Source organism: Schistocerca serialis, chromosome 2 (genome assembly GCF_023864345.2).
Source record: "Schistocerca serialis cubense isolate TAMUIC-IGC-003099 chromosome 2, iqSchSeri2.2, whole genome shotgun sequence".
Lineage (NCBI taxonomy): Eukaryota > Metazoa > Arthropoda > Insecta > Orthoptera > Acrididae > Schistocerca > Schistocerca serialis.
In genome coordinates this window covers 1107569475-1107584848 of record NC_064639.1, presented here as the reverse complement: position 1 = coordinate 1107584848, position 15374 = coordinate 1107569475, and the positions used below count along the sequence as shown (strand labels likewise).

General features: G+C 37.3%; 1 protein-coding gene across 4 annotated transcripts in view; it reads left to right on the top strand.

Moving 5' to 3' along the window:
• LOC126458563 (uncharacterized) overlaps positions 1-6163 on the top strand; it is a 169895-nt gene extending 163732 nt beyond the window's left edge. For all 4 annotated transcript variants that reach the window (XM_050095686.1, XM_050095684.1, XM_050095683.1 and 1 more), the window contains exon 9: positions 5309-6163. In XM_050095686.1, coding sequence (XP_049951643.1) covers positions 5309-5432 — 124 coding nt within the window. In that variant the 3' untranslated portion in view covers positions 5433-6163. The remainder of the gene's footprint in view (positions 1-5308) is intronic.
• The last annotated feature ends 9211 nt before the right edge of the window (positions 6164-15374 follow it).

Here is a 15374-nt window from a genome sequence, read left to right as displayed (position 1 = left end):
GTGCGGGGAGTATACAGCTCTCACGCACATGGCGGGGACGCAGACGCGGAAACCAACCTACGTCCGACGTCACTGGCACCAGCGAGACTTCTATGCCAGTTGAGCATGAAATAAAATTTCCTTACTTTAGCGTGAAGTGGTACATACTGTTGAGTGAACTTTTATTGTGTAATTATAGTATTTATAGTTAGTTTTAAATGCTTACTAGGGCTAAAGCATATAAAAGCATGGACAATATACATCAAATTGAGGACACTCAAGAACCAGCTATGGCTATGAAAGTGAGTAAAGAAGTGCCAGACTGGGCTGAGTTGAAAAATTTTAATTAAAGCTCAGAGTATGCAATCAAATGCTCAGAATGAGACTCTAAGGAAAGAATTAGGCTTGGTAAATTCTCAGCTAAGTACCCAGAGTGAAATTTTAAATGCTCATAGTCTTAAGTTAAACTCATTAGAACCGAAATTTAATACCCAGAGTGAAGTTTTGAATGCCCAAAGTGAAACTCTAAATAATCAAATGACAAATCTAGGTTTACTAAATGCCAAAGTAGACTCACAAAGCAAAGAATTTAGTAACCTACGTGAAGGCATGGGTGCTCTTAAGACTGAATCTGACGCCTTAAATACAGGTAGTAGAGTAGAAGTATTGACTAATTCCTTGACCGTTCACGTAAATCAAATGTTTACTGACCTTAGTCAGAAACAGAATGACAATTTCAAGATTTATCAAGAAGGTTAGAATTTAAGATTGAGGAAAGATGTAATAATGTGGAATCTGAAATTAATGAAAAGTTAGGATCTTTTGAAAATGTGTGCAATGTTAAGTTAAATGCTGTAAAGCAGGGGTTGAATACTTTGAAAGAGAGTGTAGATAAGAATAATGAATCAATACTGATTATTCAGTCGCAAATTACAGGTGTCAGTACACGAGTAGATAAAGTAGAAAGAAATTTCAAAGAGAAAATAATGAACTCTGATATCATAAATGTAAGTAGTTTGGAGGAACAGTTTGAAGAAATTAAAGATCAAAAAGTTATTGAGAGAATTACCTCCAGAAACATATCACCTATTCTGTCTTCCGAACTTAGTGATACCAGGAAGGGCATAGATGAGTTGTGGAGAGAATTCATGCTGATCCAGCAGAAAGTAGAAAAAAAGGTAACGTCACCTAATGGGGTGTTAACTAGTGAAGCTGTGACTGATTTACAATGGGGGGGGGGGGGGGGGCCTAATTCAGTGTTATCTAGACATTTCCTTAAATTTAAGCTGGACAGAGTTGTACAACTGACCCACTTCTTAAAAGTGTTTAACCAAGCATTACCAAAAAATTGGGAAGATTCTAAGATAATAGAATTTGCTGGGGGGGGGAGGGGGGGTGTACCTTCTAGGGGAAACCTCAGAAGAGGGAACGGCAAATGTTGAGAATTTTTCCTCTTGGGAGGACTTTCAAAAGAAAGTATGCCAGTTCCCAAGAAAAGTTGATATCAGATCTATGGAACCCAAAATATTACAATGAAATGAAATGATCGTATGGCATTGTTGGCCGGGAAGCCCCATGCATGGAAGTTCGGCCGCCGTATTGCAAGTCCTTTTCAGTTGACGCCACTTCGGCGACTTGCGAGTCACTGATGATGAAAGACACACAACACCCAGTCATCACGAGGCAGAGAAAATCTCTGACCCCACTGGGAATCGAACCCGGGACCCCGTGTGCGGGAAGCGAAAACGCTACCGCAAGACCACGAGCTGCGGATTACAATAATACTTGGGGGTACTATGAGGAAATATTTCGATTAGCATTTAACATGAGCAAAGTATTTAAATAAGCCGATGGAAGAAGAGGGATTGATATGTATTTTAATTAGACGATTGCCCATGTATGTGAGAAAAGACATCTTATGTAGGGGTTGGAAAATGATAGATGAGTTGTTGTCTCTTGTTGACGCACTCGATGCGATAAGTAAGGACCGCAGTGAAACTTTACACCAAGGTGAAAGTTCAAGCTATAAAAGAAATAGTGGGAATAACTTTAAAAAGCACGAGACAAACTTAGCAAAAGTACACCACTACAATAAGAGAAGTTGTAACGATAATTATCAAAAGAAACATCCACATTCAAATTTAAATCCAGTAAATTCTCAAGAATTTATGCCGAGTAACCTAAGATCACAAAATGGGATTGTAGTACCTCGTTACAGTAACCAACCCGTAATTAGTAGTAATGATGAAAACATTCTTTGACCTGGATCCAGGGCCGGGGCCGAGGTCTTGGAAATACATTAGGAGGCCTTGTTCCATATAAGTATGTTAATTTTACACACAAAATACCCACAAAGGAATGGTTGCTACTTGAAGAACCAAGCTTAGCCACTAATAACCCACAGCCTATAATAGCAGGGACAGTGGAAACCTCCGAGGTTAACATATGAGGTATCACTCATCTCAAATGCATTTTTTAACTCACTGTAGAATAAACAGCACTTACTGTTATTACCAGTGACTGGAGTGTACATAGTCGTTATAACAGGAACAAAAAGTAAACTTGTGAAATATGAAAGTGAACTGCAGTATTGGAAAAATATTATTTCATCAAACACTATTAATAGTTGAGAATATTAATATAGATGTATTGTTTGGTTTAGATTGGTTATTAGAGTTTAAAGTCATCTTAAACTTCGATGAAAAGCATCTTTGTTTTGGTAGCGGGGACAGTAGATGTTGGACACCATTTGTGACAGGTAATTACATTGGAAAACAAACAACTGAGTGTCAGAGTTTACAATTAACAGCTACAGCACAATTGTCACCAAAGGTCTATACTGTGGCTCAAGGAACGCATCGAACTGATATATTACACAAAGTTAATGAATCCCCGGTATTAACCGATCAACAAAGGCAAGATTTATATAAAATTTTAATGGAGTATGAAGTAGTGTTTTCTGACTGCCCAGGTAACATCAGCGACTATATCTGTAAGTTCAAAATCAAAGATGACACTCCATCCTTTTGCAAACTGTATCCAATACCGGTGAGTTTGAAGGAAGCAGTTCGGGATGAGATTAACATAACAAAATGATTGATAATAATATCATAGAACGAAGTTCCAGCTTAATGAATAATCCTCTGGTCATGGTAAAGAAAGCTACAGGTGGAGTACGGTTAGTTTTAGACACTCGTACATTGAATCGACCTATAGAGACAGAGAGAGGCCGACCAATTAACATTGACGAATTGTTATCCAAATTTGAAAAGGCAATGTTCTTTAGCATAATGGATTTGACTGCGGCATATTGGCAAATAGAATTACATCCAGAATCCTAAAACTATACAGCCTTTTTGTTTCATGGGAAATCATATCATTTCAATGTATTGCCATTTGGACTTGATATCTCTGTGTCTGTATTTATACGTGCATTAGATCAAGGTGCAAATGATGCGTTTGAAAACGTTAAAAGAGCACTTGTTTAATCACCCATATTACATCAGTCAGTTATGGGCGAACCTTTTAAATTGTCGTTGAAAAAGTAATTGTGAAAACTCCTAATCCAGTCTTGGTAGAGGCAAGACCTATTTTATGATTCATGTGAAGTAGAGTCATGGTTATTAAGCCAGCTCTTTTATAAATGTAGTTAAATTTGTTTCTGATCTTGGACAGAACAAGTGACTTACTGGAAGTCGTATATGTATGTGGAAAGTAAGAATTTTATTCTGTATGGAGTTCAAAAACAGCATTGGTTAACGAAATGTAAAGTTCGTGTACCTACTTATTTCACAAGTAGAGAGAGAGGGGGGGGGGGGGGGGGGCGCTTAAATATTCCCGTACCCAGCATCATTCTACAGAGATGAAGTCAAGGGAGTTTTCCAGCAGCCAGCCAGCCAGCAAAGATCAGCTTCGAATCTCTAGTAAGTCACCTCGTACAAAAGAAGTGGGTAGTTTGTACGTCTACTTCATGCTTTAAATCGGCATCAAAAACGTTAGACTATGTCACTGACGTAGCTTCACATGTGCAGTAATGCCTGTCTTCTGGTGCTCTGTGGCAAGTGCTCAAATGAACCTATTTCTAACAGGTTGTGGGCAAATATTGTGAATGGTGATTTCAGAAGTGTTACTTTCAAAGTACTTTTATGTGAGATGAAGTATGTTATGTGTGAGAATGTGTGAGGGATTTCTTAAATCACAGAGTGTTGATTCTCATTCATAACTTAACACTTTGAGGAGTGATTTCCTATAAAAATTCTGGCCCCAGAAGACCAGACATTTAAAATTTTACTAGCTCATTTGTGTTTGATTTATCATAAAGGGTAATACATGCAAAAAGCACAGTCTTTACGTGAAAGATTGGCTTTTCTTGTAGCTACACTATATGTATATTAATTTAAACCATGAACTTTTCATGCTACTTGGCAGTGATGTTGCTCTTGACTGACCACATCAGTTGTCCTATGCCATGAATATCTGCTGTCATTGGCTGGTGAGATAACGTGATGTGAGCTATGATTGGCTGACAAAAGTACATCACAATCTGGATTTCAGTGCTTTGGAGACTAACATGCTATAATACAAAAATATGCAGGGTACATTTTATGTGGACCAAACATCTTTCCAAAATGGGTTATTCCAAAAGTGCTGGGAAGTTCTTCACTGGTTTATAAAACTTTTACCATTCAAAGGATTGATAAGTTTTACAATTCTGAGCAAAAGTATACTGTCACGCAACACGGAGAAAGTGTATTTTCACCTGGGGAAAAAATGTGTACTTTTAACCAGGAAAATCTGGAGATTTTTTCCCCTCGTTCATATATATACCCTGTTATTGTGTATTAACAGATGAACTGTGATATGACTTCACACAGTCATATTGTAACTGTTTCTACTTTTTGTTTCCATAGTTCAAAAGCAGGTACCCTTTGAAGTCCTTTTTATAACAAGTTTTTTGCCTTTAAATGTGTAATAGACTCATTCAAGCTTTTGCTTAATACACAGCCCCATCCCTCCACACTTTCCATATGGGTCAGCTATTGCATCTTAAAAGTAAGCAAAAGCAGTATTCTTAAGAAAAGCAGTATTTAAAAGAACATTGCATGAAATCTGTTGGTGCTACAGTAATGCCATTTCCACAGTACATGCAGCGGGTAGCAGAGGGGTGCATTGATGCAATTTACTGGAGGATGGTGTAACTTTATTTAGACTCTTTCTATCCATGTCATTGATTAATGTAACAATTGTCAGTGCTCTGTGTCCTGCACCTTTCCCCTATAGTTATAAATGTTTAACATTTTGTTTAGACTTTTGTGTGCTATTCTTCTAGGTTACAGAATTTGGAGGCAGAGGAGGAGATGACTATTGGCGACTCACTAAGTCAGGAATCACAGCTTAGCTCTTACAGTGCTTCAGGAGGTACTCCAAGAAGTAAGAAGAAAAGAAAAAAGTAATGGCATTAGCATTATATGATGCACTAAATAAGTAGCGGATTTGATATTTATTCAGCATTGAGAAAGCACTTTGATGATATACTGTGAAATAAAGTGAAATAACCTTTTGGTTGTTACTTTTCATTGTAGCTGCCAGCTATTCATTGTAGCTGCCAGCTTACTTAATGTGGTAATTGTTTGTTTGTAGTTTAATTTTTTGCTGTTATGTAAGTGCAGTACATTGTAAGATATGCTAAAGATAAAGAAATTTATTTATTTTCTGCTGGTAACATATGGTTTAATGTGTTTAGCAATATCAGCACTGTGCAGTTACAGCATTGTTTGGTCAAACACAATTTTTTTAAACTCTTATTGCACAGTAATTTAATTCATCATTTCATACGGCAGCAGTAGTTTTTATATGCAATTTAGCACTGCATTTATTGCTAGGACACAATAGTCACTGACATTATTCATGATAATTTCAAGTTGCAGTGGCATTTAAGGTTAAGCCACTGATTTAAGTCACCCTTTAAAAGTACTTCCAGTCAACATCCTCAGAATATTTGTAGCAGATTATGAAAAATTGCTCCTTTGACATGAGGTCATTTTGCTGTTAATGTTAATCTTCAGTTAACCATATGTAAATCTGTTTCACATCTCATATTCATGGTTATGAATTTGCATGTTCCTTTTTGTGATTAAGTGTGTTTTCACTAACTTAATAGTTTGTGGCGTATACATGGTGTAAATAGTGAGAATATTAAAGTGAATAAATAGGTCTTTACCAGATGTTCATTGTTTCACTGCAGTTCCCAAGGCTCTAGTATGTATCATAAAACCATTTTCGTGTTAGTTTGGCAGATCCCACTCCACAGTACTATTCCATAAGGCAAGAAAGATTATACTAATCCAGAATTCACAGTCCATAGTGTTCTGGGATGGTGATAACCTTCTTAATACCTGTAGACTGGATGTTATTTTGTTGCAGACATGATCAACTTGCTGTTTGCTGGAAAGCCTGTTGTCTATACATAAACCCATAAACTTACACCCCACACTGGTCTTTAGCAGTATCTCATGATTCACAGTATTTTCACAATAGATGGCATACTATTGTGAGATATGACCCTACTGCATGTTTCTAGAAATATTTATTTTAACATCCTCAACTGTAAATTGTTACAATATTTTTGTCTTCTTGAAACACTTGGTTTAAAGTGAGTAATATTAGTTTTTCTGTGTAAACTTACATCACTTTCAAAGGGAACTCTTTCTTGCCTTTTGATAAAGGTGTTTTTTTACCTCTTCACTAGGACTGAGCCAACTGTTGGCAGACAGACACCTGACAAATCATTAGCATTTGTAGTAATCAAATGCTTACTATTTAGAGCACTTGAAAAATCATTGTTGACCATCTCCCGTAGCAGATGTGAGATGGAAAGCAAAAAAGGAGCTCCTGCTAGAGAAAATGTTCAGTACAAGCAAAGATATTCGGTAATGTGTAAAATATCTATTTTTGTTCTTTTTATATTATAGTAATTTACTTCATCCTCTACATACTTGTATCAATTTGAAGAATCCAGCAGGAGTCAATAATATTAAAATCAATAGATTTCAGTCTGCTGACAGTGGACCTGTTTTCATTATGAAGAGATAACATTGCCCCGATAAGAGGCCCCCTTTATAAATCTCACAGATGTGTATGCAATGCTTCACAAAATAGTAGCGCCTAAATTTTATAGGCATTTTATGGAGCTCAGAATAGATTTATATCAAATAAGAATGCTTTTGTGATTACAGTAATACCAAACAAGACAAGTGGTCCATTTTTGTATGTGAGTTAGAAATGCCTACAGATGCAAAGTTGCATTTGGCAGTCCTAAAACAACAACTGATTTTACTGTAGCAACAAAAGCGTGTTTATGCCTTTCTCAGTTTAAAATTTAAAATAATTGAACATAGAATTGTGACAGCAGTAAAGAATATGTGATGAAGCCTATCAAATATTTCGAGATTATTTGAGTGAGAGGTCACTGAGTAGTTATGAATTGAGTTGTGACGAACTGGAACCTCGGGGTGAGGAAACAGTTAACCTCTCTGATAATTCTTTATTACTAGACATTCCAAATTTTGATGAAGCCTTGGCCAAAACGATAATTCTTTATTATTAGACATTCTGAAGTTTGATGAAGTCTTAGGCAAAATGATAATGTTATTGATAATGGTGAGGATGATAGTTTGGAAGACTTTGACCCTGTCATAACTGATTACTGCATAGATTTGATTGGCTCTTTTGATGCTGACTGTAACAATTTTATTCAGAATTTTTTAAAACATGTTGCAGATGTAGAATGAGATTTTCACTCTGCAGCGGAGTGTGCACTGACATGAAACTTCCTGGCAGATTAAAACTGTGTGCTGGGCCAAGTCTCGAACTTGGGACCTTTCCCTTTCATGGGCAAGTGCTCTACCAACTGAGCTAACCAAGCACGACTCACGATCTGCCATCACAGCGAAAGGCAAAGGTCCAGAGTTCGAGTCTCGGTCTGGCACACAGTTCTAATCTGCCAGGAAGTTTCACGTTGTGGATGCATTTAAGGATTTTGCAACAACTTTTCAGTTATTATTCTGAAATTGAGCATTATTAAAATACTATTAACAAAGTAATTTTAGGATAACTGTGATGTGTAACTTCAGATTCTTCTTTGACTGCGTGTAAATATAAAGTACAGGTTGAGAGGAAACAACCACATCCTAAATATTTAGCAAAAGGTTCGCATATTTGCAAAACTAAAATGCCTAACAAAATTTTACAATGATGTAAGATTAATTGCAAAAGCACACAGCAATGCAAGAAAACTCTCTAAAAATGTGACTTCTTTTCCTGATTCCGAGTTTTGTAAGATTTTTACACAATTACAGAGAATAACATGTTACCAGGCGCCAGGTATAATGATATAATGCAAATTTAAAATTTCTACCTTTAAGTGATAATAACTCAAAAGTTTTGGAACTTATACGGGTTCCTTTACAAATGAGGTACCCCTAAAACTTATATAAAGGAGAGCATTTTTTCAGGGTATTTGCCCAGAAGTAGTTTCTGGGAAGCTCAAATCAGATATTTGAACATTTTGCTAGGGGCATTTCATATCTGGAACTGCTATGGCTTTAGTGTCTGAAGAAACTAAAATTGAAACTATTATCTACAAATCATTGCAAAAGAGAGCGAGTTCTAAAGGGAACTACCAAAAAAGACTAAGGAAAATTTTGAAGATGATGATAAAAATTGTGACCATTACACATTGGCATGGCCCAGCAGGTTCACATACCCAGTAACATGTTATAGTCCAGACGTATTTATTTCTTGGTACTATTCAGAACTGTAACATTTGGGGTTAAGTATGAGACTGTGAACAAAAAAGAACTACCTACTTCCAGAAAGTCTAGGAGTAACAAAAGAGTCAAGTGTTGTTTATTAGTTGTTAACATAGGTTCTTGGAAAACCACAGTCATGGAGAAGACATGATGCTGACAGTTGTATAGGTCAGAACAAGAACACTATCGTACTAGGATATCTTACATGGAAAATTTATAATAACAAAAACCAGATAATTGTTTTGTCATTCGTGTCAGTAGGCCACATGAAATTTCCATGTGCCTGAGCATTTGGACTAAAGCAAAAGTTGAGGGCCACTTACATCTCTTCCATATGAGAATTCACGGTCTGTGTTGAGAAATCTGCACGTATACCACGTTACCAGTTTTTTTCCTCCCTCCAAGATCTGTTGCAAACAGAAAGACAAAGACGTTCTGTGTCCTGAAGTAGAACCAGAACCTGAACCAAAATTTCAAGTTGGTGACAATGAGGATCCTGAGGAAGAACCTGACCAACCATGTATCCCAGAACCAAAGAATATGAGGTGAAAACACTGTTTGTTAGTGACCTTGTAATCCTTCAAACTCAAGTTTTTGGAAGTAAAAAATCAAATCCTTTGACCCCTGTAAGATATGGGATCTCAGGGTTTTGTGAATTCAAAATTTTTGGTGGTTCTGGGCCCATTAATGACTCCAAAATCAAAATGTGGTCCAAATGATACCATAACATAGAATAAAAATACCAATATTTGAACAAAAAAAGCAATGCTGGGTTTGCTAATTTTTTGCAGTTTGGGCCAATTGATCTGGTTTTATGTACACAGTAATGTGCTACAGTTCTGAAGGGGGTAACTAGTTAATGTGTAAAGTGAACATAGAAAAGCTCTGTACCATTTGACAAAGGGCAATTTAGTGGTAATATATTATATGCATAATGTTTTTCTTAAATATGTGAAATTAAACAATGGTAATAAAGTGAAACTTTAAATTGTGTTATCTCAAAACACCTCTTTTTCATCACAAATATTCAACCCTTCATAACTCACTCAGATTTAGAGATAGAAGTGTGCTTTTTACAGATTGTTTGAAATTTAGTACTGAATGTAAAAATTGCAATAACATGGAATCAAAAAAAAATTGACAGTCTTTTTTTGTTTCCAGTCTCTCACACATAATTTCGGTACACTGTTGTTTACCTTTCAAATATGTGTGTAGTAATTGCATACGTTTTCCAGTGACACTACTCATTGAAAGTTCTGGTAGCAGTACACTGTGATGGGATCTGTTCAAAGTGTTGGAAAGCTCCAAGAATACTCCTGCAGCTAGGGACTTTCACTTATTTTTTCAAGTAGTTGATGGACTAGCTGCACTGATGCCAATATGGTATTTTCAATGCTTGTGTAATCGTTCTGGAAATCACTTAATATGTCAGCAAGGTGTAGTATTCCAAGATGGTTTTTAAAATTAGTTTCCCAACCAGTTTGCTGAATGTTGAGAATAAACTGACTTCAACATGCTTTTTCCTTTTTTTTTGGAGAAAATTCATATTTTTCAAGAAGTTTATTAGATGAACTAATGATTGTATCGGGATGCGTGTTTACATTTCATCAGTAGAAATGGGGAAATTTCATCATTAAATTTACTTCCATGTAGCAGTACATACCAGACAAAATATTTATCAAATGCATTCTCTATCTTTTAAGCCCATGGATTTACTACCTGGTAATTGACTTTAAGTAATGAAAAGTGTGAAGTCATCCACATGAGTACCAAAAGGAATCCGCTAAATTTCAATTACACAAGAAATCACACAAATCTACTGCCAAATTTCCGTTACACGATAAATCACACAAATCTAAAGGCTGTAAATTCCACTAAATACTTAGGGGTTACAATTATGTATAACGTAAGTTGCAAGGATGACATAGATAATGTTGACAACAGTGAGCTTGTTGCATTGAGGTTTTTTTTTTTTTTTTTTACATGGCTTCATTTTCAGTTTTCGTGGTGTGAATGCGCCAGATATTTATGTATATTGTGTGTGCGACCGCGTTCCATGACATTGAAAGATCTTTATTTTTTTGTTATGATTATGGTGTAACTTTTGGTTGCAATAAAGAAAGGAGCAGTAAGTTATTTTTACTCCAATTTACCATATTTTGCTCTGTGGTATTGTGCCAAACCTAATTAAAGACTCAAGTTGTGGGCCCAGGCAAACGCATACATATGTTATCTGTTTCTGCTCGGTGAATTCATTGCTTTTGCTCAAGAGTTTTATTCGCGTCAACTTGATGCACAAGTTCTGGAACAGTCATATTTCACTGGTCTAAATTGAACTGAGTATTATAAGTTTGACGTATCATGCAGCCTACACGAAGATGGATAAATTGAAAATGTACCTTATCCAGAAATTTGATGGTAAAAATTTCCAACTGTTTAAAAATCAGTTGCAAAGTATTTTTCGTGCTGAAAAAGTTCTCGATATCATCGAGGAGAAACAGAGGTCAAATGAAGCTGGTGAGAGTCAAACTGCTTGGGATGACTTAAATGTGAAGGCGATGCTCATTCTATTTACTGCAATGGAATTTGACCAATTGCAAACTGTTATGACATGCAAAAATTCAGAGGAAATGTGTGCTAGTCTAAAGACTATTCATGCACAGCGATCCACAGTTAATAAAATGGTCTTGAAGCAGAAATTTTTTGATTGCACAGTGTCACCAACAGACACAATCGCACAATACATCTGTCAAGTTGAGTCCTCGGTACAAGCATTAGCTGATGTTGGGGAACCTGTTACAGAAGTTGACAAAATGGCTAAAATTTTGGGAAGTCTGCCAGGTAAGTTTGCAGTGTTTTCAACTGCCTGGTACTCATGTGCTGAAGATCAACAAATGTTCGATAATTTGACTTTAAGGCTATTGAAAGAAGAACAAAAACTTTTACAATGTGATGAAAAGTCAGCATCCTGTGCAGCAGTTAATATGGACAAAACACGCAAGTTCAGTTCAAATACCGGTAACAACAGTGCTTCTAACGTGGTCAGTAGAAACTGTGTTGAATGTTGTTACTGTCACAAAAAGGGACATTTTAAATCTGAGTGCAGAAAACTTTTAGCAAAACTTAATACAAAAGCTGATACGTCTGAGCACCAAGCTTTGAGTGTAGAACATGTGTATGTTTTTGCTCCAGGTTGCAGAAACATTTGGTTAGCTGACAGTGCTGTGTCAAAACATGTGACGACACACAAAGAGTGGTTCAATACATTTAAGCCAATTCAGCCGGATGACTCATTCGTTCAAATTGGAGACTTCTCAATCATAAAAACAGAAGGCATTGGATCAATTGAAGTATTGTCATTAGTTGAGGGCAAATGGCAACCTTGCACTTTGGAACACACATTATACAGGGTGTTACAAAAAGGTATGGCCAAACTTTCAGGGAACATTTCTCACACACAAAGAAAGAAAATATGTTATGTGGACATGTGTCCGGAAACGCTTACTTTCCATGTTGGAGCTCATTTTATTACTTCTCTTCAAATCACATTAATCATGGAATGGAAACACACAGCAACACAACGTACCAGCGTGACTTCAAACACTTTGTTACAGGAAATGTTCAAAATGTCCTCCGTTAGCGAGGGTACATTCATCCACCCTCCGTCGCATGGAATCCCTGATGTGCTGATGCAGCTCTGGAGAATGGCGTATTGTATCACAGCCGTCCACAATACGAGCACGAAGAGTCTCTACATTTGGTACCGGGGTTGCGTAGACAAGAGTTTTCAAATGCCCCCATAAATGAAAGTCAAGAGGGTTGAGGTCAGGAGAGCGTGGAGGCCATGGAATTGGTCCGCCTCTACCAATCCATCGGTCACCGAATCTGTTGTTGAGAAGCGTACGAACACTTCGACTGAAATGTGCAGGAGCTCCATCGTGCATGAACCACATGTTGTGTCATACTTGTAAAGGCACATGTTCTAGCAGCACAGGTAGAGTATCCCGTATGAAATCCCGATAACGTGCTCCATTGAGCGTAGGTGGAAGATCATGGGGCCCAATCAAGACATCACCAACAATGCCTGCCCAAACGTTCACAGAAAATCTGTGTTGATGACGTGATTGCACAATTGTGTGCGGATTCTCGTCAGCCCGCACATGTTGATTGTGAAAATTTACAATTTGATCACGTCCGAATGAAGCCTCATCCGTAAAGAGAACATTTGCACTGAAATGAGGATTGACACATTGTTGGATGAACCATTCGCAGAAGTGCACCCGTGGAGGCCAATCAGCTGCTGATAGTGCCTGCACACGCTGTACATGGTATGGAAACAACTGGTCCTCCCATAGCACTCTCCATACAGTGACATGTATAGCAGCAACTTCTCTGACGCTGACATTAGGGTTATCGTCAACTGCACGAAGAATTGCCTCGTCCATTGCAGGTGTCCTCGTCGTTCTAGGTCTTCCCCAGTTGCGAGTCATAGGCTGGAATGTTCTGTGCTCCCTAAGACGCCGATCAATTGCTTCGAACGTCTTCCTGTCGGGACACCTTCGTTCTGGAAATCTGTCTCAATACAAACGTACCATGCCACGGCTATTGCCCCGTGCTAATCCATATATCAAATGGGCATCTGCCAACTCCGCATTTGTAAACATTGCACTGACTGCAAAACCACGTTCGTGATGAACACTAACCTGTTGATGCTACGTACTGATGTGCTTGATGCTAGTACCGTAGAGCAATGAGTCGCATGTCAACACAAGCACCGAAGTCAACATTACCTTCCTTCAATTGGGCCAACTGGTGGTGAATCGAGGAAGTACAGTACATACTGATGAAACTAAAATGAGCTCTAACATGGAAATCAAGTGTTTCCGGACACATGTCCACATAACGTCTTTTCTTTATTTGTGTGTGAGGAATGTTTCCTGAAAGTTTGCCCTACCTTTTTGTAACACCCTGTATATTCCTCAGTTAAAGAAAAATTTATTTTCAGTGGGAGCAGTCACAAAAAGAGGAACGAAAGTTATTTTTGATGACACGAGAATGGAAGTTCACAGTTCAGGTCTAATTGCAGCAGGAATTAAGATGGACAATCAGTGTTATCAAATGTTTAAATGTCCAGATGTACAACAGGCAAATCCTGCTTCCCTGAATTGCACCATGATCTGGCATGAGAGACTTTGGCACATTCATTTCAGTGGTGTCAAGAATATGGATGATCTGAACTTAATACCTTGTTTCAGTATGAGGAAAGTTGAAAATCTTCCTTATGAGCCATATCAGTATGGCAAGATGAAAAGAAAATCTTTTAATTAAAATTTGGAATCAAGATCGAAAGTTCCTTGTGAATTTATTCATGTAGATTTGAAAGGATTGATGAGAAAACTGTCTCTTTGAGGTGTACATTTGTACATAGTTTTCAAGGATGATTGCACTTCATATAGTTTCGTGTCTTTTCTTAAATGTAAGCATGATACTTTCCCTGTGTTTTGGAATTTCAGAGACTGATTGAAAGACAAACTGGAAACAAAATCGCAGTTCTGAGGGGTGACAATGGAACCGAATTCATAAATAAGCAATTTGAAGAATATTTCAAGCAAAATAATATAATACATGAGAAAATAGGTCCCTATACACCACAGCAGAATATCCGAATTGAACGAGAAAACAGGTCCATTGCTGAGTGTGCACGCAACAATGTTATTAAGCACTGCCTTGTCTCACAAATTGTGGGCAGAGGCAGTAAATTGTGCTGCATATATCTTAAATCACCGACCATGTAAAGCAAACGTCAATGTTATGCCATATGAAAAATGGTCTGGAAAACCTCCTTTTTTAGGACACATGAGGAAGTTTGGATCAGCAGCATATGTACATGTTCCTGATAAATTTAGATCAAAATGGGATAGTAAATCAAAGAAATTGATCATGGTTGGCTATGTTGGGTATAGTACCAATTATCGCCTCTACAATCCTGAGTCAGAGAAAATTACAATCTCCTGCAATGTCTCTTTCAATGAAGAACAAACCCATAGCTTAAACATAGAACAAAGATATACTGGATTTTACCTGGGAGACCATGCTGCAGAAGTTGTTCAAGAGGAATCTGAATAGGATGATACTGATGAACAAATGAAACAAAATCAAAAAATGAAAGAAAATCAAAGGATGAATCTAAGAGATCGGTCTAATCTGCGAGCATCTGCTCGTTTTCGAGACCAAGATGTAGCTTGTTCAGCCATTATCTTTGAACCTCAAACTTTTGAAGAAGCAATGGCATCAAAAGAGTCATCAAAGTGGAAACAAGCAATGGAAAAGTAAATGGCATCCTTGAAGAAGAACAAAACTTGGGATCTAGTACTATTACCACACAACCACAATGCAGTTGGATGTAAATGGATCTATCATGTGAAGCAGAATACTGAGAGAAAAACTGACCACTTTAAAGCTATATTATGTGCAGAAGGTTATTCACAATGAGAAGGCAATGATTATGAAGAGGCATTCTCTCCTGCGGTCCGATATGATTCAATCAGAGTTTTATTAGCCATAGCAGCTTTATGAGATATCAAA